Source organism: Notolepis coatsorum (genome assembly GCF_963971535.1).
Source record: "Notolepis coatsorum genome assembly, chromosome: 4".
NCBI classification, from domain to species: domain Eukaryota; kingdom Metazoa; phylum Chordata; class Actinopteri; order Aulopiformes; family Paralepididae; genus Notolepis; species Notolepis coatsorum.
In genome coordinates this window covers 97,544,204-97,569,203 of record NC_140168.1, presented here as the reverse complement: position 1 = coordinate 97,569,203, position 25,000 = coordinate 97,544,204, and the positions used below count along the sequence as shown (strand labels likewise).

Below are 25,000 nucleotides of genomic sequence, written 5' to 3'. Positions count from 1 at the left end.
TTTGGAAAATAGCTCTTTATTTGATTATCATAAAAAAGTGTTTTCTATACAGAGATATCGACATCGGTAAATATCGGTATCGGCCAGAACAGCAATATTAATATCGGTTATCGGTATCGGCCACAATTTTCACATCGGTGCATCACTACAAAAAACTGATTCTTTTTTCATCCGTACATTTCCGTTTTATACCGTTTTGAATATGAATATAGTTTGGTTGCTTCTGAGTAATTCCAGGGAAAAGACGCTAAAACAGCGTTTTTGTGTAATTTAATAAACACGTGGTAAATTTCCTCCTGATTATCAGATCTTCCTGAAATCAACGCTAGACCATCATTATTATCCTTCCTCGTGCACGCATGCAATGTGGTTTAGACCGACGCGCCCCCTACCCCCCTCCTGCAACCCAACGGCAAACAGCCATACACATAAAACACAGATAGCGTCAATCGCGGTAGAAATAAATATCAGATCAACGCAAGCTTTCATATATAGTTTCCTTACCTGGTGTCTGATGTAATGCAAAAGAAATAATCCAATTATCTCATCGCCATTCCAGTTATCCACAGCGATCCTGTCTCCGTTGTTGTTGGGCATTGCACTTCAACGGGCGGGCGGGGTCAGTAGGCCAAACCATCCCTACAAGCGAGTGTTTTGCCGGAGTGTTTAGGACCCGCCCCCACGCCGCAGCTCGGTAGAGAAAAGAAAACTAACCCGTTTCTAACGGGGTGCATTACTGGCCGAAGGCGTTAGAGGGCGGTATAAGACAGTCTGCCAGCTCAGACACATTCAGTACAGCATGCACAAGGTGCCCCGCTGAATTATGAATGGCAATAGCGAATAAAATAAATATCGTGAGAAATGTTTTCGGCAACCAAATGGTTAATGATAGACCGATTAGTCTGGCTGATATTTGACATCTTTCTCTCTTTCCCTCTCTCTCTTCCTCTTGTCTTTCTATGTGTCTCTCTCTCCCTCTGTCTCCTTCTCTCTGTCTCCCGCACTCTTTTTTGTCCTCACTGTTCCTATAGTTTTGTTTTTAATTAGTGACTGATGATTTTATCTAAATTATTTTATTCTACTTTTGATCTGGTTTCACTGTTTTTTAACTGCTGTCTGTTGTTGTTGTCATTTATTTCAGATTTTGTTTTTGTTTTTATATACTAAGCTGTAGTGTAAAGCACCCTGTGCATTCGTGCTGTGAAGGGTGCTATATAAATAAAAGTCATTCATTAATTCTTCCTCTCTCTGTCTCTCACTCTTTCCCTGTCTCCCCCCCCCCCCCCCCCCCCCCCTCAGGTCCACTGTATCAGTACAGAGTTCACCCCCAGGAAGCACGGTGGAGAGAAGGGAGTTCCCTTCAGGATCCAGATCGACACCTTCGCTCAGGAGGACAGCGGAGACTACGCAGAACACCTCCACTCAGCCTCCTGCCAAATCAAAGTGTTCAAGGTACACACACACACACAGGAGGGTGTAGACGACCACATGCTGCCCTACTGTCGGCCTGGGGAGGGTGTAGACTACCACATGCTGCCCTACAGTCAGTCTGGGGAGGGTGTAGACGACCACATGCTGCCCTACTGTCAGTCTGGGGAGGGTGTAGACTACCACATGCTGCCCTACTGTCAGTCTGGGGAGGGTGTAGACTACCACATGCTGCCCTACTGTGGGTCTGGGGAGGGTGTAGACTACCACATGCTGCCCTACTGTCAGTCTGGGGAGGGTGTAGACGACCACATGCTGCCCTACTGTCGGTCTGGGGAGGGTGTAGACGACCACATGCTGCCCTACTGTCAGTCTGGGGAGGGTGTAGACTACCACATGCTGCCCTACAGTCAGTCTGGGGAGGGTGTAGACTACCACATGTTGCCCTACTGTCGGTCTGGGGAGGGTGTAGACGACCACATGCTGCCCTACTGTCAGTCTGGGGAGGGTGTAGACGACCACATGCTGCCCTACTGTCTGGGGAGGGTGTAGACTACCACATGCTGCCCTACTGTCAGTCTGGGGAGGGTGTAGACGACCACATGCTGCCCTACTGTCGGCCTGGGGAGGGTGTAGACGACCACATGCTGCCCTACTGTCAGTCTGGGGAGGGTGTAGACTACCACATGCTGCCCTACTGTCAGTCTGGGGAGGGTGTAGACTACCACATGCTGCCCTACTGTCAGTCTGGGGAGGGTGTAGACTACCACATGCTGCCCTACTGTCAGTCTGGGGAGGGTGTAGACTACCACATGCTGCCCTACTGTGGGTCTGGGGAGGGTGTAGACTACCACATGCTGCCCTACTGTCAGTCTGGGGAGGGTGTAGACTACCACATGCTGCCCTACTGTCAGTCTGGGGAGGGTGTAGACGACCACATGCTGCCCTACTGTCTGTCTGGGGATAGTGTAGACTACCACATGCTGCCCTACAGTCGGTCTGGGGAGGGTGTAGACTACCACATGCTGCCCTACTGTCAGTCTGGGGAGGGTGTAGACTACCACATGCTGCCCTACAGTCGGTCTGGGGAGGGTGTAGACTACCACATGCTGCCCTACTGTCAGTCTGGGGAGGGTGTAGACTACCACATGTTGCCCTACTGTCGGTCTGGGGAGGGTGTAGACGACCACATGCTGCCCTACTGTCAGTCTGGGGAGGGTGTAGACGACCACATGCTGCCCTACTGTCTGTCTGGGGAGAGTGTAGACTACCACATGCTGCCCTACTGTCGGTCTGGGGAGGGTGTAGACTACCACATGCTGCCCTACTGTCGGTCTGGGGAGAGTGTAGACTACCACATGCTGCCCTACTGTGGGTCTGGGGAGGGTGTAGACGACCACATGCTGCCCTACTGTCTGTCTGGGGAGAGTGTAGACTACCACATGCTGCCCTACTGTGGGTCTGGGGAGGGTGTAGACGACCACATGCTGCCCTACTGTCTGTCTGCGGAGAGTGTAGACGACCACATGCTGCCCTACTGTCGGTCTGGGGAGGGTGTAGACTACCACATGCTGCCCTACTGTCTGTCTTGGGAGGGTGTAGACTACCACATGCTGCCCTACTGTCTGTCTTGGGATGGTGTAGACTACCACATGCTGCCCTACTGTCTGTCTGGGGAGAGTGTAGACTACCACATGCTGCCCCACTGTCTGTCTGGGGAGAGTGTAGACTACCACATGCTGCCCTTGCCCTACTGTCCGTCTGGGGAGGGTGTAGACCAGCGGTTCTCAAACTACGGGTCGCGACTAGGGATGTTCGATATTATCGGCCGATATCGGCATTAAAATGTGATATCGGAAAATATCGGTATCTGATTTCAAAATATATATATATATTTTTATTCTTTTTACATTTCTATAACCTTTATTTACCCAGGCAAGCAAGAACAAATTCTGATTTTATTTATTGTCAAAAGTATGCATAATGTTGTGTTAATTCCACAACAAGAGATGTGTAATGTTAATTACCTGAAATTATTAAATATTTTGGGGGGGGGAACCCTGCATGTATCAGTTGATATTGGTTGATATCGGTATCGGAAATTAAGAGTTGGACAATATCGGTATATCGGTATCGGTAAAAAAGCCAATATCGAACATCCCTAGTCGCGACCCAAAGTGAGGTTGTGGGTAGATGACAGTGCATTGAAGAAAAAAAAAGGTATTTTTTTAATGTTCTGTTTGGCTAAATATGCCTCGTTTTATAAATGTGTATTGATAACATAGTGCTGTAATAAAATGTTCTAATAAATATGCATGATCAACTGGGGGAAGTAGTGTGATCCTCCCACGCGTTACGCTCCCCCAGTGAGAGTCCTCGCTGTCAGGTGAAAAGAAGCGGCTGGCTGACTCCACATGTATTGGAGGAGACATGTGATAGTATCTATCAACCCTCCCTAGGCCGGCGCAACGATCAGGAAGGGAATTGGCATAATGACTAAATTGGGATGGGAGAAAAATACAGAAAAAAGGGGGAGAAAAAAGTAGAAAAAAAACCATATATGCATGATCAAGTTCAGCAACGTGTGCTTTTATTTTGATATTCCTTAATTCCACGTAAAAATTACGTGATACATTACTCAATGGAGACCAAACCCGAGATAAGTCTGGTTAACTCGCCAGCGGTTGGTTTCTCTGGTTTTGGTCGTTTATCTCTTTATTCGATATTTTTATTAATTATTCATCCAGGGACCTTGGTGTTACCATAGGGAATGAGTCTGAGATTGCCAAAGTGCAATACCGGCCGCATCCAGCTAGACTGCGGTATCGAGCACCCTTTGTAACCTTGTATCTTGGCCTGTGTATTGGCCAAATGTCTCCGGTCTCACTTTTCCTTGTCGGCCGAGTGGAGCGGTTCTCCCGGTTCCATTTGACTTGGAATATTATTTTTGGAATACTCCCGATCACAGGTAAGGACTATCTGACGTCAATTTTAGCTTGATCCTGCAATGCTTTTATAACGATCGGGCTGATAAGCATTTTTTTTAGTGTTCAATACGAATGCCGTTACTGACAATAAAATTATCAGAAACGACTCCTCCCCCCCCCCCCCCCCCCCCCCCCCTTCATGCATTCATGATAATACCTATGATATAGATTTGATTTGGGAATAATAGCGTGTACAGGCAAGAAACGGCAACGTCCATAGTAGAATTGACGTATAAGGCTATAAAAAATGTATTCTTTTTCACATATTGAACGATAGATAGGTGATGTGAAATGGGCCATAGTATTGTATCCATAGCTATAATATAGAATACAGTTATAGCTCTACAAACAAGGTGACTCACTCCTATCTTTTAACCTGTTCCACCCGCGAGGGTCGGTACCGACCCTTAAATGACATTATTATCATATAAAATAAAAAGTACAGTATATTACAGTAGATATCATTATCTGTTCTTTTTTTTTTATCCACTTTTTCCTCCCATTTTCTATATTTTTCTCCCATCCCAATTTCGTATCATCCAATTCAACCCTCCCCTGTCACGAACGCTGTTTCTTGCCTCCCACAAGCCGGCTGCAATGTGGACTAAGTCATACATAGCACAAGTCCCCTCCGGTACTTGAGGTAACAGCAGTCGCATCTTTTCACCTGCGCAGCTCGATCTCTCAGTGTCGAGGAGTAACGCGTGGGAGGCTCACGCTGCCCCCGACACTTCCTGATTCTACTGCGCAGGCACACCAACCGACCTGTATGAGTCGCTGTCCACAACGCCCGATCCCCACCCTTCAGTTTCCCTCCCCGTAATACGGCCAATGTGTATTACTGCGGACGACCAGCTAAACTGAAAACAATGTGGAGAGCTGGATTCGAACACGCGAACCCAGCGTCTCCACATTGGTGGCGAGTGCCTTGCCCACTACACCACCTAGCCGCCCCTATCATTATCTGTTCTTATGCACGCCTGGTGATACTAAATCCAAAATGAACTCGGGCATTTGAAACATAATATATGTATTAAGGCTGTCAAATATATCGCGTTAATATCGCGTTAACTCCCGATTCTATTAATGCCACTAATTTTTTTAACTCAAGATTAACAAATTTTTTTTTTTTTTTTTTTACTAGACTTCACTCAGGTGTATTATTGATGCTCTCATTGATACTATGTTTGTTTCTGAAGTGTGTGTGTGTGTGTGTGTGTGTGTGAGAGATATAGAGAGAGAGGGGGGTGAGAGAGATGAGGAAGGGGCAAAAGAGAAAAAGAGCTGGGAGAGTGTGTGTGTGAGGGAGAGAGGGGGGTGTGTGATTAATCAGCCCCTGTGTGTGTGAATGTAACAAGTTCCTAACGTTTTCTTTCCCCTATTATTTCATGCACACTTTATTCATTGTTTTAAATTATTCTTTTCTTTTAAGTTATTTTGTGCATCACTCTGTTTTGAATTTGATGCAAATTTGCAATGCATGAGGGTCATCCTTTTGTGTTAAATGGCTGCACAAAGCAAGCATTTGTTGACTCGCATGTTGATAAGAGTATTAAAACTTGGAACTTGAAAAAGATCTGTTTAAGGTATAAAAAATAAAAAATGCGATTAATTTGCGATTAATCGCGAGTTAACTATGGACAATCATGCGATTAATCGAGTTAAATATTTTAATCATTTGACAGCACTAATATGTATATATATATAAATGTGCGAATTGGCTATAATAAGGTAATGTATAAGCATCTATTCTATATTCTATAATATTTCAAATTGCATTGGTCCGGATGGGAGAATTCAGTACTGTATCTACAGAACATTCGGTTTTATCATCTTCCCTTTATTAATTTCCTTCGATTTTTTTTACACATGATCTCAAGAGGGTACTGAACGAGGTCATTTGGTTTGGTCATTATTATCATGGTGTTATTCACTGTCAAAGATACAAAGAAAAATCATAATTCATATTCTCCTTTGTTTCATCACAATTTAAGCAAGCCTAGTAATAGACACAATATTTCTGTGAATACATTGTGAATACATTCCCTGAGGTCCATAGATGTACCTAGATACCAAGAATATGCAAATAGCCCTTGTAGAAGTGGAGCAATATTCCATTTACCTAGGTATACATTTTATGCGGATTTTCACATCGGGTGGAACAGGTTAAAGCGTGGCAGTGCTACGACGGGCCCCGTCTAATAGCTGGCGCCGAATGAGTTAAGTGTGGGGTCGCCACTCCAGGATTCACACTCGCTCTCGCTCTCGCTCTCTCTCTGCCTCTCGCTCGCTCGCTCGCTCGCTCTCTCTCCCTCTGCCTCTCTCTCTCTCCCTCCCCCTCTCCCTCCTCTCTCTCGCTCTCTCTCTCCGCCTCTCTCTCTCTCCCGCTCTCTCTCCCTCTCCCGCTCTCTCTCTCTCCGCCTCTCTCCCCCCCCCCCACACTCTCTCTCTCTCTCTCTCCCCCCCCCCTCTCTCTCTCCCTCCATCTCTCCCCCCCTCAGCCAAAGGGGGCGGACCGTAAGCAGAAGACGGACAGGGAGAAGATGGAGAAGCGGACGGCTCATGAGAAGGAGAAGTACCAGCCTTCCTACGACACCACTATCCTATCAGAGGTCAGTGCCACAGCGGTCGCCCAATCGGAGCTCACTACCGGGCCTTTCTGCGACACCCCTATCCAATCGGAGCTCAATACCAGCCTTCTTGCAACATCGCAACCCTATCGAGTCAATGTGAGCTCTTAATTCCCGCCCCTGACACTACATCTGTATGCTCCGCCCCTAGGTCAGCTCTTTAATGAGTGAGTATAGACTATTAATTGTGAGTGCAATTCTTAGCTCTTTTTTCCCCGCTACTTTGTGGGAATCTCTGTGGTGACCGTGACACCAGCCAGTAGTTTTATAATGTTGTTTACACGTGATGCCGTTACCATCACTACACTCTGGCCGCTGAGACTGCAGGGAAATGTGTGTCCCGAAGGCATTTTATGTTATTTTAATAATTCATTAATTCAAACATTTATTTGAAGTCTCGATAAGACCACTGAGGTCACCCTCATTCATAACGACGTCAAGATGCAGACAAAATGCAAAACACGAGAAAGAAAACGAAAGAAAGAGAGAAAGAAAGGGAAAAAATTACACTGGCTTTATCCTTTTTTAAATGTCCATCAGACCTCTGAGATGCAGACACATTTAAGATAAATGGGACAAGATAGAGAGTAACCGGTTGTGTATTCTACATGATTCAGTATCTGTGGCTAACCTCTGGTGTGTGTCTGTCTGTAGATGAGGCTTGAGCCCATTATAGAAGAGGGAAGCGACCACGAGCTGAAAAAGTCCAGCAAGCGAACGCTCCCCGCTGACTGTGGCGACTCCCTGGCCAAGCGAGGCAGTGTAAGCATCCTGCCCACCCCCCCCCCCCCCCACCCCCCTCATCACCTTACCCTCCACCTGCTCAGAGCCCCCCTACCCTTGAGCAAGGATCTCCTTTTTTCAGGTTTTGGACACAACACTTTTGCCATTAATTTCTATCCTATTGGGTATTGCCTGTTTCTTTCTGTCTTTTCTCCACTTTATTTCAGCCTTTGTTTGTTGTCGTCCTTCTCACCAGATCCCCATTTTAGATACTCGTCTGTATAGACCACTGCACTTCCACGTTACATGGAGCTTGGGGGGGGGGGGGGGCGATCAAATGAATGACTGTTGACTAGAGCCTTGACATAAGTGGTTGTAGCTACGGCTGTGGGGGTGCTGGAGACGTGATCTAATAGACCTAGTCTCCTAAACACGGAGAGACCAATAGGGTTGGGTACCGTTCACATTTGAACCGATACCGGGACCTTTTTCACTGTACTTTACTCTCTAGTGTAATAACCAACGTTTTATTTTAGTTGTAAAACTAAACTAAGTCTAAACTTCTCAGTTTCAACATTGTTATCACAACACACAAACTGAAACACCTCCCTAAGGGCCCCACGGGCTCAGCCCCTCCCATTCCTCACGGATGGAACTCGGAACTGAAACTGGAGTGTGACCGTTTCCACGGGTAGCTTAGTTAGCGTTAGCAGCTAATGTTAGTTAAGTATTTTTTTATTTAAATTTTTTCTCACTTTTTCTGTATTTTTGCTCCCATCCCAATTTAGTCGTTATGCCAATTCCCTTACTGGTCGTTGCGCGCATTGCCCCACTGTCGGCCTAGGGAGGGTGTAGAACTACCACACGCCTCCTCCGATACATGTGGAGTCAGCCAGCCGCTTCTTTTCACCTGACAGCGAGGACTCTCACTGGGGGAACGTAACGCGTGCAGAGGTTCACGCTATTTCCCCCCGGCCCCCTCCCTGCTGAACAGGCGCCCCGACCGACCAGTAGGAGTCGCTGTTTACAACGACCAGGATACACACCCCGCCTGCTTCCCACCCGCTAACACTGCCAATTGTGTTAGTAGGGACGACTGACCAAGCCGGAGGTACCACTGACGGCTGGATTTGATCCCAGACTCTCTGCGGTGGTAGGCGAGTGCATTCTCCACTGCGCTACCCAGCCGCCCGTTAGTTAAGGTTTTTACTGCAACACGGGCATACATAAATGGCGAGGATGCAAAGCATGTTGGACGCATTGGACATTGGCGTTTTCACTGCACATAGAAATGGCGCGAGGAGTTGTCACAGGGCTGTTAAACGCAGGGCTGAAGAGCTAGATGTCATAGCTTCTAAAATTGAAGGTCCGCGCTGGTCTGTCTATTCTGAAATGGAATTCTGATTATTTTCTAACTTATGGTACCGAAATGTAGCACCGATTTGATTGAACATAAATCGATACTCTGTCGGTACCCTTAAAAGTACCGCGTTCGCTAACCAACCCTAGAGACCAACCCGATTGCCACTTTCTCGGCCGAGCTGTAGTCACTTTTCCGCATCTACTCCTCAAATGGCGCCGGTTGGGGAGTAGGTGTGGAACACTGCCTATAGCTCGGCCGAGAAAAGGCTGTAGCTACAACCACTTACGTGAAGGCTCTAATCAACATTCATTCATTTTATCCCCCTGCGCTCCCCCTCCCCCGCTCTCTCCCATGAGCTTAAAGTACCGGAAATGTTGCGGTGGTCTATACAATGTTAAAGCCTTTACAGCTATAGTTGGGTGAAAGCCACTTTGCTATCCTGCTGTGGGCTAGTTGGGACTATCTCCCTGTAAACTAGTTTGGGACTATCTTCCTGGTAACTAGGTTGGGACTATATTTCTGTAAACTAGGTTGGGACTATCCCTCTTTGGGAGAGGTTGGGGCTATCCTGTGGGCTAGATATTTGGGACTATCCTATGGGCTAGATATTTGGGACTATCCTATGGGCTAGCTCTTTTGGACTATCCTATGGGCTAGCCCTTTGGGACTATGGGCTAGCACTTTGGGACTATCCTGTGGGCTAGCTCTTTGGGACTATCCTATGGGCTAGTTCTTTGGGACTATGGGCTAGCACTTTGGGACTATCCTGTGGGCTAGCTCTTTGGGACTATGGGCTAGCTCTTTGGGACTATGGGCTAGCACTTTGGGACTATCCTGTGGGCTAGCTCTTTGGGACTATGGGCTAGCTCTTTGGGACTATGGGCTAGCTCTTTGGGACTATGGGCTAGCTCTTTGGGACTATGGGCTAGCACTTTGGGACTATCCTGTGGGCTAGCTCTTTGGGACTATGGGCTAGCACTTTGGGACTATCCTATGGGCTAGCTGTTTGGGACTATCCTGTGGGCTAGCTGTTTGGGACTATCCTGTGGGCTAGCTGTTTGGGACTATCCTGTGGGCTAGCTGTTTGGGACTATCCTGTGGGCTAGCTGTTTGGGACTATCCTGTGGGCTAGCTCTTTGGGACTATGGGCTAGCTGTTTGGGACTATCCTGTGGGCTAGCTGTTTGGGACTATCCTGTGGGCTAGCTGTTTGGGACTATCCTGTGGGCTAGCTCTTTGGGACTATCCTATGGGCTAGCTGTTTGGGACTATCCTGTGGGCTAGCACTTTGAGACTATCCTATGGGCTAGCTGTTGGGGACTATCCTGTGGGCTAGCACTTTGGGACTATCCTATGGGCTAGCACTTTGGGACTATCCTATGGGCTAGCTGTTTGGGACTATCCTGTGGGCTAGCACTTTGGGACTATCCTATGGGCTAGCTCTTTAGGACTATCCTATGGGCTAGCTGTTTGGGACTATCCTGTGGGCTAGCACTTTGGGACTATCCTATGGGCTAGCTGTTTGGGACTATCCTGTGGGCTAGCACTTTGAGACTATCCTATGGGCTAGCTGTTTGGGACTATCCTGTGGGCTAGCACTTTGAGACTATCCTATGGGCTAGCTGTTTGGGACTATCCTATGGGCTAGCTCTTTAGGACTATCCTATGGGCTAGCTGTTTGGGACTATCCTGTGGGCTAGCACTTTGGGACTATCCTATGGGCTAGCTGTTTGGGACTATCCTGTGGGCTAGCACTTTGAGACTATCCTATGGGCTAGCTGTTTGGGACTATCCTGTGGGCTAGCACTTTGGGACTATCCTATGTGCTAGCACTTTGAGACTATCCTATGGGCTAGCTGTTTGGGACTATCCTGTGGGCTAGCTGTTTGGGACTATCCTATGGGCTAGCTGTTTGGGACTATACTGTGGGCTAGCACTTTGGGACTATCCTATGGGCTAGCACTTTGGGACTATCCTATGGGCTAGCTGTTTGGGACTATCCTGTGGGCTAGCACTTTGGGACTATCCTATGGGCTAGCTGTTTGGGACTATCCTGTGGGCTAGCACTTTGGGACTATCCTATGGCCTAGCACTTTGGGACTATCCTATGGGCTAGCTGTTTGGGACTATCCTGTGGGCTAGCACTTTGGGACTATCCTATGGGCTAGCACTTTGGGACTATCCTATGGGCTAGCTGTTTGGGACTATCCTGTGGGCTAGCACTTTGGGACTATCCTATGGGCTAGCTCTTTAGGACTATCCTGTGGGCTAGCTCTTTGGCACTATGGGCTAGCTCTTTGGGATCCAAATAGAGTTGCAAGAGTTGCTTCTAAACAAGCCTCCTTTCTCAGGGCAACATTTGAGACACAAACTGCATTTAGGTTATTATCTCAAGCCCTCAGTGTCCACAGTTCCAGTCCAAAACGTCTAACATGTGAGTGTAAGGAATATGTACGGGTCCTAACACGTGTGTGTGTGTGTGTGTATCCTCAGTGTTCTCCATGGCCAGACAACGCCTACGTCGGCACCAACCAGGCAGCTACACCCTCCTTTACCTCCACCCCCCTCTCCACCTACACAGCCTCTTCTGTACCTGACAGGTAAAGATGTCCGCACCCTTACTTAAAATTCATTATGAATTGAAAATGGGGGACCCTGATGTAAACAAGACGAAAGTCTTTCTCTGGTCTGCATCCCCTTAACAATTGTGTGTATTGAGCCGTACTGTATTGTACCCATTCTGCAATCTGTTAATACAATTTTCATTCAATCAATCAATCTGCACTGTGATTGATTGAATGAAAGTTGTATTAACAATACTAACAGTATATCTCGGTACTAACAGTATATCTCAGTACTAACAGTATATCTCAGTACTAACAGTATATCTCAGTACTAACAGTATATCTCAGTACTAACAGTATATCTCAGTCAGTACTAACAGTATATCTCAGTCAGTACTAACAGTATATCTCAGTCAGTACTAACAGTATATCTCAGTACTAACAGTATATCTCAATACTAACAGTATGTCTCAGTACTAACAGTATATCTCAGTACTAACAGTATATCTCAGTCAGTACTAACAGTATATCTCAGTACTAACAGTATATCTCAGTACTAACAGTATATCTCAGTCAGTACTAACAGTATATCTCAGTACTAACAGTATGTCTCAGTACTAACAGTATATCTCAGTCAGTACTAACAGTATATCTCAGTACTAACAGTATATCTCAGTACTAACAGTATGTCTCAGTACTAACAGTATATCTCAGTACTAACAGTGTCCCAGTCAGTACTAACAGTATGTCTCAGTACTAACAGTATATACTAGGGATGGGTACCTTTCACATTTGAACCGATACCGATACCGGTACCTGTGAATCGATACCGGTACCCAACGGTACCTTTTTTCGGTACTTTAGTCTCAAGAAATTTAATTTACCTACCTCAGTCGTAAAAATCCAAACTTCAAATAACTACAATTTCGACAGTTTTTTTTTTATTTATTTTTTAAATATTTTTTTCGGTTTCTCACTTGATTCGATACTCGGTAGTACCGACGTGTTTCGGTTCGGTACCTCAAAAGTACCGAATTCGGTACCCATCCCTAGTATATACTAACAGTATATGGTGGCTCTTGTGTTACAGTGACTCCCCCTCACCCAATCACCAGGCAGACCCTGTCAGCCTCGTCTCCACGGAGGTTAGTCTACACTCTACAGAGATCAGACTGTATATCGATGGATGTTTAAACGAGTGGGGCTGCATTGAAGGAGAGATCAGTTAATGGACCAAATGGGAGTGAAAGTGAATGGATGTCTCTGTGGAACAATTGACCCTTTTCAATTCTATCGTCAGTGCCAATGCTATTGTCAGGGCGGGGCCTTTCTCCCCGTGTTCGCATTGGGTTTCCTCTGGGTGCTCCAGTTTCCTCACACACTGTAAAAGACATGCATGCTAGCCTAGGTACATACTTCTGCCCTTGAGCAAGGCATTAGGACTGGAGTTGGTCGCCGGGTGTTCGTGTGGAAGCCCACTGCTCCTGAGTGGTTAGGGGGGTCACATGCAGAAGATACAAAATAATGTTGTTGGCCCCAGACAGAACCAGTGTTGCAGGTCTGATGAGTGTGTTATTGACCCAGTAGACTGTAGAGCCATATGGAATCCACGATCACGGAATCGCGGACGGAATCGTGGAATTGAGCAATAAAAATGGAATCAACTAAAAAAATTAAACTTTTATTTTTTTTTATGTTGTGGGACTTGTACAGCACTTTGTTCAACTTTGTCAGTGCTGTAAAGTTTAAACCTTTTTAAATCTTAGACAAACAAAACACTTTGCTTTCATGAAATATTGTAAGCCGTCATTTGAGGCTTTATAAAAGCAGCACAATGAACACAAATCTGTCAGTGCCGAGTCCGACCTCATCTTAAATAACAAACAGCATTGCTTGTTGTAGTTAACAAAGAGAGGCAGAGTTGATTTTGCAAAAATATATATAATTTTTATTTTTATTGTATCGAATTTTATTTTCATGTTCGAATCCCATGCCCATCGAACGAAGCTTTGAAGTATTTAAGACAGCCCTATTAAATGGACTGTTATATCTTATTAAATTGTGGACATTTATTCATTCCCACTTATTAGACACTATTTCTGATGGTAAAATGAGCGTACAAAGCAAAATACAGAATTCTGAAATATTAAAACGAAAAAAACGGAATTTGGGAAAAAATTTAATGGAATTTGGGAAAAAAAATTACGGATTTCATATGGCTCTAGTAGACTGGTCCCAGGCAGGCAGGCAGACAGACAGACAGACAGACAGACAGACAGACAGACAGACAGACAGACAGACAGACAGACAGACAGACAGACAGACAGACAGTGTGTTCTTGTCTCTACAGCAGCTCAGTCCTACAGCCTCGATAGCAGACACTCAGAAATGGCTGCTCAAGAACCGCTTCAACTCCTACACACGACTTTTCTCCCAATTCTCAGGTAGGCGCACACACACACACACATGTACACACGCGTACACACACGCACGCACGCACCCACACACACACACACACATGTACACACACATACACACTAGGGCTGAGCCCAAACGTTCGGACCTTCGTTCATTACGTTGGCATTCGATTCTTAATTAATAGGTTTGAACCTCCCCTTTTTTATTTAAAAAAAAAATTAAATTCCCGTAATAAAAAAATAAAAAATACACCAAAAATATATATCTGAATCATGTGATATATATATCAGAATATGACAGTACTATGTTGTGTCTACAATCATTTGAAAGTCACGCAGGTCACAACAACAGTCTAGTCGAGATGAGGAGGGGTCCCCGACATACATTATCAGGAAATGAATCAATCGCACGCACACGCACATACACACGCGTGCACGCGCACATACACACGTGCGCACGAGCATTTCAGGTGTATCTGCTGTGTACACAAGTGTGTCTGTTCCTTGATTCATTTCACTGTTCATTCTTACCCGTGACGTCTGCAGGTTCTGATTTGTTGAAGCTGACCCGAGACGACCTGGTCCAGATCTGTGGACCTGCTGACGGGATCCGACTCTTCAATTCACTCAAATCCAGGTGTGTGTGTGTGTGTGTGTGTGCACCTATACCTATTGGTGTGTGTGTGTGTGCCTATACCTATTGGAGATCGGCATGAGTGATGTTTTCACTCGCATGAGTTACTCGAGTAGGAAATCAATTTTTAGAATGCATCTTAAACTGTGGTAGTGAAAGGGTTAACAGTCTGCAGTGTGATTGTGAAAGGTTAACCTTCTGTAGTGAAAGGTTAACCTTCTGTAGTGTGGTAGTGAAAGGTTAACCATCTGTAGTGTGGTAGTGAAAGGTTAACCTTCTGTAGTGTGGTAGTGAAAGGGTTAAAGCACATAGCAGTAGCAAAAACTAGATATTGTGTGGCATCACACACGCACGTACGCACACACTGTGTACTCAGTATGGGGCAAAAAACTTCAAGTTAGTTCTGAGAAAACATGATATCGGTGCGTCCTTATGTCTTTACATGTGTATGTGGTTGTGTACTATGAGTGTCTGTTTGCTCCCCCCTCTGGCTGTGTGTGTATATAACCTGTGTGTGTGCGCAGGTCAGTGCGTCCCAGGCTGACTGTGTACGTCTGTCAGGAGTCTCTGAGTGACAGCCCCCTGCTGGAGAGGCGTGGCGACAGCGAGAACGGAGAACACGGCAGTCCCTCCAGTCTATACGGTACAGACCTGTTGTGTGTAGAGTGTTGTTTCTACAGCCCTGTGTGTAGAGTGTGTTGTTTATACAGCCCTGTGTGTAGAGTGTGTAACTTTATACAGACCTGTGTGTAGAGTGTGTAACTTTTTACAGCCCTGTGTGTAGAGTGTAACTTTATACAGACCTGTGTGTAGAGTGTGTTTATATTACAGCCCTGTGTGTAGTGTGTTTATATTACAGCCCTGTGTGTAGAGTGTGTTTATATTACAGCCCTGTGTGTAGAGTGTGTTTATATTACAGCCCTGTGTGTAGAGTGTGTTTATATTACAGCCCTGTGTGTAGTGTGTTTATATTACAGCCCTGTGTGTAGAGTGTGTGTTTATATTACAGCCCTGTGTGTAGTGTGTTTATATTACAGCCCTGTGTGTAGTGTGTTTATATTACAGCCCTGTGTGTAGTGTGTTTATATTACAGCCCTGTGTGTAGAGTGTGTTTATATTACAGCCCTGTGTGTAGAGTGTGTGTTTATATTACAGCCCTGTGTGTAGAGTGTGTTTATATTACAGCCCTGTGTGTAGAGTGTGTGTTTATATTACAGCCCTGTGTAGTGTGTTTATATTACAGCCCTGTGTGTAGAGTGTTTATATTACAGCCCTGTGTGTAGAGTGTGTTTATATTACAGCCCTGTGTGTAGTGTGTTTATATTACAGCCCTGTGTGTAGTGTGTTTATATTACAGCCCTGTGTGTAGTGTGTTTATATTACAGCCCTGTGTGTAGAGTGTGTTTATATTACAGCCCTGTGTGTAGAGTGTGTTTATATTACAGCCCTGTGTGTAGAGTGTGTTTATATTACAGCCCTGTGTGTAGAGTGTGTTTATATTACAGCCCTGTGTGTAGAGTGTGTTGTTTCTACAGCCCTGTGTGTAGAGTGTGTTTATATTACAGCCCTGTGTGTAGTGTTTATATTACAGCCCTGTGTGTAGAGTGTGTTTATATTACAGCCCCGTGTGTAGAGTGTGTTTATATTACAGCCCTGTGTGTAGAGTGTGTTTATATTACAGCCCTGTGTGTAGAGTGTTTATATTACAGCCCTGTGTGTAGAGTGTGTTTATATTACAGCCCTGTGTGTAGAGTGTGTTTATATTACAGCCCTGTGTGTAGTGTGTTTATATTACAGCCCTGTGTGTAGTGTGTTTATATTACAGCCCTGTGTGTAGAGTGTGTTTATATTACAGCCCTGTGTGTAGAGTGTTTATATTACAGCCCTGTGTGTAGTGTGTTTATATTACAGCCCTGTGTGTAGAGTGTGTTTATATTACAGCCCTGTGTGTAGAGTGTGTTTATATTACAGCCCTGTGTGTAGTGTGTGTTTATATTACAGCCCTGTGTGTAGAGTGTGTTTATATTACAGCCCTGTGTGTAGTGTGTGTTTATATTACAGCCCTGTGTGTAGAGTGTGTTTATATTACAGCCCTGTGTGTAGAGTGTGTTTATATTACAGCCCTGTGTGTAGTGTGTTTATATTACAGCCCTGTGTGTAGAGTGTGTTTATATTACAGCCCTGTGTGTAGAGTGTGTTTATATTACAGCCCTGTGTGTAGAGTGTGTTTATATTACAGCCCTGTGTGTAGAGTGTTTATATTACAGCCCTGTGTGTAGTGTGTTTATATTACAGCCCTGTGTGTAGAGTGTGTTTATATTACAGCCCTGTGTGTAGAGTGTTTATATTACAGCCCTGTGTGTAGAGTGTGTTTATATTACAGCCCTGTGTGTAGTGTGTTTATATTACAGCCCTGTGTGTAGAGTGTGTTTATATTACAGCCCTGTGTGTAGAGTGTGTTTATATTACAGCCCTGTGTGTAGAGTGTTTATATTACAGCCCTGTGTGTAGTGTGTTTATATTACAGCCCTGTGTGTAGAGTGTGTTTATATTACAGCCCTGTGTGTAGAGTGTGTTTATATTACAGCCCTGTGTGTAGTGTGTTTATATTACAGCCCTGTGTGTAGAGTGTGTTTATATTACAGCCCTGTGTGTAGTGTGTTTATATTACAGCCATGTGTGTAGTGTGTTTATATTACAGCCCTGTGTGTAGAGTGTGTTTATATTACAGCCCTGTGTGTAGTGTGTTTATATTACAGCCCTGTGTGTAGAGTGTGTTTATATTACAGCCCTGTGTGTAGTGTGTGTTTATATTACAGCCCTGTGTGTAGAGTGTGTTTATATTACAGCCCTGTGTGTAGAGTGTGTTTATATTACAGCCCTGTGTGTAGTGTGTGTTTATATTACAGCCCTGTGTGTAGAGTGTGTTTATATTACAGCCCTGTGTGTAGAGTGTGTTTATATTACAGCCCTGTGTGTAGAGTGTGTGTTTATATTACAGCCCTGTGTGTAGTGTGTTTATATTACAGCCCTGTGTGTAGAGTGTTTATATTACAGCCCTGTGTGTAGAGTGTGTTTATATTACAGCCCTGTGTGTAGTGTGTTTATATTACAGCCCTGTGTGTAGTGTGTTTATATTACAGCCCTGTGTGTAGTGTGTTTATATTACAGCCCTGTGTGTAGAGTGTGTTTATATTACAGCCCTGTGTGTAGAGTGTGTTTATATTACAGCCCTGTGTGTAGAGTGTGTTTATATTACAGCCCTGTGTGTAGAGTGTGTTTATATTACAGCCCTGTGTGTAGAGTGTGTTTATATTACAGCCCTGTGTGTAGAGTGTGTTGTTTCTACAGCCCTGTGTGTAGAGTGTGTTTATATTACAGCCCTGTGTGTAGTGTGTGTTTATATTACAGCCCTGTGTGTAGAGTGTGTTTATATTACAGCCCTGTGTGTAGTGTGTGTTTATATTACAGCCCTGTGTGTAGAGTGTGTTTATATTACAGCCCTGTGTGTAGTGTGTTTATATTACAGCCCTGTGTGTAGTGTGTTTATATTACAGCCCTGTGTGTAGAGTGTGTTTATATTACAGCCCTGTGTGTAGAGTGTGTTTATATTACAGCCCTGTGTGTAGAGTGTGTTTATATTACAGCCCTGTGTGTAGAGTGTTTATATTACAGCCCTGTGTGTAGTGTGTTTATATTACAGCCCTGTGTGTAGAGTGTGTTTATATTACAGCCCTGTGTGTAGAGTGTTTATATTACAGCCCTGTGTGTAGAGTGTTTATATTACAGCCCTGTGTGTAGTGTGTTTATATTACAGCCCTGTGTGTAGAGTGTGTTTATATTACAGCCCTGTGTGTAGAGTGTTTATATTACAGCCCTGTGTGTAGAGTGTGTTTATATTACAGCCCTGTGTGTAGTGTGTTTATATTACAGCCCTGTGTGTAGAGTGTGTTTATATTACAGCCCTGTGTGTAGTGTGTTTATATTACAGCCCTGTGTGTAGTGTGTTTATATTACAGCCCTGTGTGTAGAGTGTGTTTATATTACAGCCCTGTGTGTAGTGTGTTTATATTACAGCCCTGTGTGTAGAGTGTGTTTATATTACAGCCCTGTGTGTAGAGTGTGTTTATATTACAGCCCTGTGTGTAGTGTGTGTTTATATTACAGCCCTGTGTGTAGAGTGTGTTTATATTACAGCCCTGTGTGTAGTGTGTGTTTATATTACAGCCCTGTGTGTAGAGTGTGTTTATATTACAGCCCTGTGTGTAGAGTGTGTTTATATTACAGCCCTGTGTGTAGTGTGTTTATATTACAGCCCTGTGTGTAGAGTGTGTTTATATTACAGCCCTGTGTGTAGAGTGTTTATATTACAGCCCTGTGTGTAGAGTGTTTATATTACAGCCCTGTGTGTAGAGTGTGTTTATATTACAGCCCTGTGTGTAGTGTGTTTATATTACAGCCCTGTGTGTAGAGTGTGTTTATATTACAGCCCTGTGTGTAGTGTGTTTATATTACAGCCCTGTGTGTAGTGTGTTTATATTACAGCCCTGTGTGTAGAGTGTGTTTATATTACAGCCCTGTGTGTAGTGTGTTTATATTACAGCCCTGTGTGTAGAGTGTGTTTATATTACAGCCCTGTGTGTAGTGTGTGTTTATATTACAGCCCTGTGTGTAGAGTGTGTTTATATTACAGCCCTGTGTGTAGAGTGTGTTTATATTACAGCCCTGTGTGTAGTGTGTGTTTATATTACAGCCCTGTGTGTAGAGTGTTTATATTACAGCCCTGTGTGTAGTGTGTGTTTATATTACAGCCCTGTGTGTAGAGTGTGTTTATATTACAGCCCTGTGTGTAGAGTGTTTATATTACAGCCCTGTGTGTAGAGTGTGTTTATATTACAGCCCTGTGTGTAGAGTGTTGTTTATATTACAGCCCTGTGTGTAGAGTGTGTTTATATTACAGCCCTGTGTGTAGAGTGTGTTTATATTACAGCCCTGTGTGTAGAGTGTTTATATTACAGCCCTGTGTGTAGAGTGTTTATATTACAGCCCTGTGTGTAGTGTGTTTATATTACAGCCCTGTGTGTAGAGTGTGTTTATATTAAAGCCCTGTGTGTAGTGTGTTTATATTACAGCCCTGTGTGTAGAGTGTTTATATTACAGCCCTGTGTGTAGAGTGTGTTTATATTACAGCCCTGTGTGTAGAGTGTTTATATTACAGCCCTGTGTGTAGAGTGTGTTTATATTACAGCCCTGTGTGTAGAGTGTGTTTATATTACAGCCCTGTGTGTAGAGTGTGTTTATATTACAGCCCTGTGTGTAGAGTGTGTTTATATTACAGCCCTGTGTGTAGTGTGTTTATATTACAGCCCTGTGTGTAGAGTGTGTTTATATTACAGCCCTGTGTGTAGTGTGTTTATATTACAGCCCTGTGTGTAGTGTGTTTATATTACAGCCCTGTGTGTAGAGTGTGTTTATATTACAGCCCTGTGTGTAGAGTGTGTTTATATTACAGCCCTGTGTGTAGTGTGTGTTTATATTACAGCCCTGTGTGTAGAGTGTTTATATTACAGCCCTGTGTGTAGTGTGTGTTTATATTACAGCCCTGTGTGTAGAGTGTGTTTATATTACAGCCCTGTGTGTAGAGTGTTTATATTACAGCCCTGTGTGTAGTGTGTTTATATTACAGCCCTGTGTGTAGAGTGTTGTTTATATTACAGCCCTGTGTGTAGAGTGTGTTTATATTACAGCCCTGTGTGTAGAGTGTGTTTATATTACAGCCCTGTGTGTAGAGTGTTTATATTACAGCCCTGTGTGTAGAGTGTTTATATTACAGCCCTGTGTGTAGTGTGTTTATATTACAGCCCTGTGTGTAGTGTGTTTATATTACAGCCCTGTGTGTAGAGTGTTGTTTATATTACAGCCCTGTGTGTAGTGTGTTTATATTACAGCCCTGTGTGTAGAGTGTGTTTATATTAAAGCCCTGTGTGTAGTGTGTTTATATTACAGCCCTGTGTGTAGAGTGTTTATATTACAGCCCTGTGTGTAGAGTGTGTTTATATTACAGCCCTGTGTGTAGAGTGTTTATATTACAGCCCTGTGTGTAGAGTGTGTTTATATTACAGCCCTGTGTGTAGAGTGTGTTTATATTACAGCCCTGTGTAGAGTGTGTTTATATTACAGCCCTGTGTGTAGAGTGTGTTTATATTACAGCCCTGTGTGTAGAGTGTGTTTATATTACAGCCCTGTGTGTAGAGTGTGTTTATATTACAGCCCTGTGTGTAGAGTGTGTTTATATTACAGCCCTGTGTGTAGAGTGTGTTTATATTACAGCCCTGTGTGTAGAGTGTGTTTATATTACAGCCCTGTGTGTAGTGTGTTTATATTACAGCCCTGTGTGTAGAGTGTGTTTATATTACAGCCCTGTGTGTAGAGTGTGTTTATATTACAGCCCTGTGTGTAGAGTGTTTATATTACAGCCCTGTGTGTAGAGTGTTTATATTACAGCCCTGTGTGTAGTGTGTTTATATTACAGCCCTGTGTGTAGAGTGTGTTTATATTACAACCCTGTGTGTAGTGTGTTTATATTACAGCCCTGTGTAGAGTGTGTTTATATTACAGCCCTGTGTGTAGAGTGTGTTTATATTACAGCCCTGTGTGTAGAGTGTGTTTATATTACAGCCCTGTGTGTAGTGTGTGTTTATATTACAGCCCTGTGTGTAGTGTGTTTATATTACAGCCCTGTGTGTAGTGTGTTTATATTACAGCCCTGTGTGTAGTGTGTTTATATTACAGCCCTGTGTGTAGAGTGTGTTTATATTACAGCCCTGTGTGTAGAGTGTGTTGTTTATATTACAGCCCTGTGTGTAGTGTGTGTTTATATTACAGCCCTGTGTGTAGAGTGTGTTTATATTACAGCCCTGTGTGTAGAGTGTGTTTATATTACAGCCCTGTGTGTAGAGTGTGTTTATATTACAGCCCTGTGTGTAGAGTGTGTTTATATTACAGCCCTGTGTGTAGAGTGTGTTTATATTACAGCCCTGTGTGTAGAGTGTGTTTATATTACAGCCCTGTGTGTAGAGTGTTTATATTACAGCCCTGTGTGTAGAGTGTTGTTTATATTACAGCCCTGTGTGTAGAGTGTGTTTATATTACAGCCCTGTGTGTAGAGTGTGTTTATATTACAGCCCTGTGTGTAGAGTGTGTTTATATTACAGCCCTGTGTGTAGAGTGTGTTTATATTACAGCCCTGTGTGTAGAGTGTGTTTATATTACAGCCCTGTGTGTAGAGTGTTTATATTACAGCCCTGTGTGTAGAGTGTTGTTTATATTACAGCCCTGTGTGTAGAGTGTGTTTATATTACAGCCCTGTGTGTAGAGTGTGTTTATATTACAGCCCTGTGTGTAGAGTGTGTTTATATTACAGCCCTGTGTGTAGAGTGTGTTTATATTACAGCCCTGTGTGTAGTGTGTGTTTATATTACAGCCCTGTGTGTAGAGTGTGTGTTTATATTACAGCCCTGTGTGTAGAGTGTGTTGTTTATATTACAGCCCTGTGTGTAGAGTGTGTTTATATTACAGCCCTGTGTGTAGAGTGTGTTTATATTACAGCCCTGTGTGTAGAGTGTGTTGTTTATATTACAGCCCTGTGTGTAGAGTGTGTTGTTTATATTACAGCCCTGTGTAGAGTGTGTGTTTATATTACAGCCCTGTGTGTAGAGTGTGTTTATATTACAGCCCTGTGTGTAGAGTGTGTGTTTATATTACAGCCCTGTGTGTAGAGTGTGTTGTTTATACAGCCCTGTGTAGAGTGTGTTTATATTACAGCCCTGTGTGTAGAGTGTGTTGTTTATACAGCCCTGTGTGTAGAGTGTTGTTTATATTACAGCCCTGTGTGTAGAGTGTGTTGTTTATATTACAGCCCTGTGTGTAGAGTGTGTTTATATTACAGCCCTGTGTGTAGAGTGTGTTGTTTATATTACAGCCCTGTGTGTAGAGTGTGTTTATATTACAGCCCTGTGTGTAGAGTGTGTTGTTTATACAGCCCTGTGTGTAGAGTGTGTTTATATTACAGCCCTGTGTGTAGAGTGTGTTTATATTACAGCCCTGTGTGTAGAGTGTGTTTATATTACAGCCCTGTGTGTAGAGTGTTTATATTACAGCCCTGTGTGTAGAGTGTGTTTATATTACAGCCCTGTGTGTAGTGTGTTTATATTACATCCCTGTGTGTAGAGTGTGTTGTTTATACAGCCCTGTGTGTAGAGTGTTGTTTATATTACAGCCCTGTGTGTAGAGTGTGTTGTTTATACAGCCCTGTGTGTAGAGTGTGTTTATATTACGGCCCTGTGTGTAGAGTGTGTTTATATTACAGCCCTGTGTGTAGAGTCTGTGTTTATATTACAGCCCTGTGTGTAGAGTGTGTTTATATTACAGCCCTGTGTGTAGAGTGTGTGTTTATATTACAGCCGTGTGTAGAGTGTGTTGTTTATACAGCCCTGTGTGTAGAGTGTGTGTTTATATTACAGCCCTGTGTGTAGAGTGTGTTGTTTATACAGCCCTGTGTGTAGAGTGTGTTGTTTATATTACAGCCCTGTGTGTAGAGTGTTTATATTACAGCCCTGTGTGTAGTGTGTTTATATTACAGCCCTGTGTGTAGAGTGTGTTGTTTATACAGCCCTGTGTATAGAGTGTGTTTATATTACAGCCCTGTGTGTAGAGTGTGTTTATATTACAGCCCTGTGTGTAGAGTGTGTTGTTTATATTACAGCCCTGTGTGTAGAGTGTGTTGTTTATATTACAGCCCTGTGTGTAGAGTGTGTTTATATTACAGCCCTGTGTGTAGAGTGTGTTGTTTATATTACAGCCCTGTGTGTATAGTGTGTTTATATTACAGCCCTGTGTGTAGTGTGTTGTTTATATTACAGCCCTGTGTAGAGTGTTGTTTATATTACAGCCCTGTGTGTAGAGTGTGTTTATATTACAGCCCTGTGTGTAGAGTGTGTTTATATTACAGCCCTGTGTGTAGAGTGTGTTGTTTCTACAGCCCTGTGTGTAGAGTGTGTTTATATTACAGCCCTGTGTGTAGTGTGTTTATATTACAGCCCTGTGTGTAGAGTGTGTTTATATTACAGCCCTGTGTGTAGAGTGTGTTTATATTACAGCCCTGTGTGTAGAGTGTTTATATTACAGCCCTGTGTGTAGAGTGTGTTTATATTACAGCCCTGTGTGTAGAGTGTGTTTATATTACAGCCCTGTGTAGAGTGTTTATATTACAGCCCTGTGTGTAGAGTGTGTTTATATTACAGCCCTGTGTGTAGAGTGTGTTTATATTACAGCCCTGTGTGTAGAGTGTGTTTATATTACAGCCCTGTGTGTGGAGTGTGTTGTTTATACAGCCCTGTGTGTAGAGTGTGTGTTTATATTACAGCCCTGTGTGTAGTGTGTTGTTTATATTACAGCCCTGTGTATAGAGTGTTGTTTATATTACAGCCCTGTGTGTAGAGTGTGTTGTTTATATTACAGCCCTGTGTGTAGAGTGTGTTGTTTATATTACAGCCCTGTGTGTAGTGTGTGTTGTTTATATTACAGCCCTGTGTGTAGAGTGTGTTTATATTACAGCCCTGTGTGTAGAGTGTGTTTATATTACAGCCCTGTGTGTAGAGTGTGTTTATATTACAGCCCTGTGTGTAGAGTGTGTTTATATTACAGCCCTGTGTGTAGAGTGTGTTTATATTACAGCCCTGTGTGTAGAGTGTGTTTATATTACAGCCCTGTGTGTAGTGTGTTTATATTACAGCCCTGTGTGTAGAGTGTTTATATTACAGCCCTGTGTGTAGTGTGTTTATATTACAGCCCTGTGTGTAGAGTGTTTATATTACAGCCCTGTGTGTAGAGTGTGTTTATATTACAGCCCTGTGTGTAGAGTGTTTATATTACAGCCCTGTGTGTAGTGTTTATATTACAGCCCTGTGTGTAGAGTGTGTTTATATTACAGCCCTGTGTGTAGAGAGTGTTTATATTACAGCCCTGTGTGTAGTGTGTTTATATTACAGCCCTGTGTGTAGTGTGTTTATATTACAGCCCTGTGTGTAGAGTGTTTATATTACAGCCCTGTGTGTAGAGTGTGTTTATATTACAGCCCTGTGTGTAGAGTGTTTATATTACAGCCCTGTGTGTAGAGAGTGTTTATATTACAGCCCTGTGTGTAGTGTGTTTATATTACAGCCCTGTGTGTAGAGTGTGTTTATATTACAGCCCT

The 25,000-nt window shown here is 43.7% G+C and overlaps 1 protein-coding gene across 1 annotated transcript in view; it reads left to right on the top strand.

Annotated features, from left to right (window-relative positions):
• The window catches only part of ubp1 (upstream binding protein 1), a 100,960-nt gene that overhangs the window by 51,398 nt on the left and 24,562 nt on the right, over positions 1-25,000 (top strand). The window contains exons 6-13 of the mRNA XM_084313079.1: positions 1,300-1,452; positions 6,917-7,027; positions 7,700-7,807; positions 11,624-11,730; positions 12,785-12,839; positions 14,045-14,138; positions 14,658-14,748; positions 15,270-15,388. Coding sequence (XP_084169205.1) covers positions 1,300-1,452; positions 6,917-7,027; positions 7,700-7,807; positions 11,624-11,730; positions 12,785-12,839; positions 14,045-14,138; positions 14,658-14,748; positions 15,270-15,388 — 838 coding nt within the window. The remainder of the gene's footprint in view (positions 1-1,299; positions 1,453-6,916; positions 7,028-7,699; positions 7,808-11,623; positions 11,731-12,784; positions 12,840-14,044; positions 14,139-14,657; positions 14,749-15,269; positions 15,389-25,000) is intronic.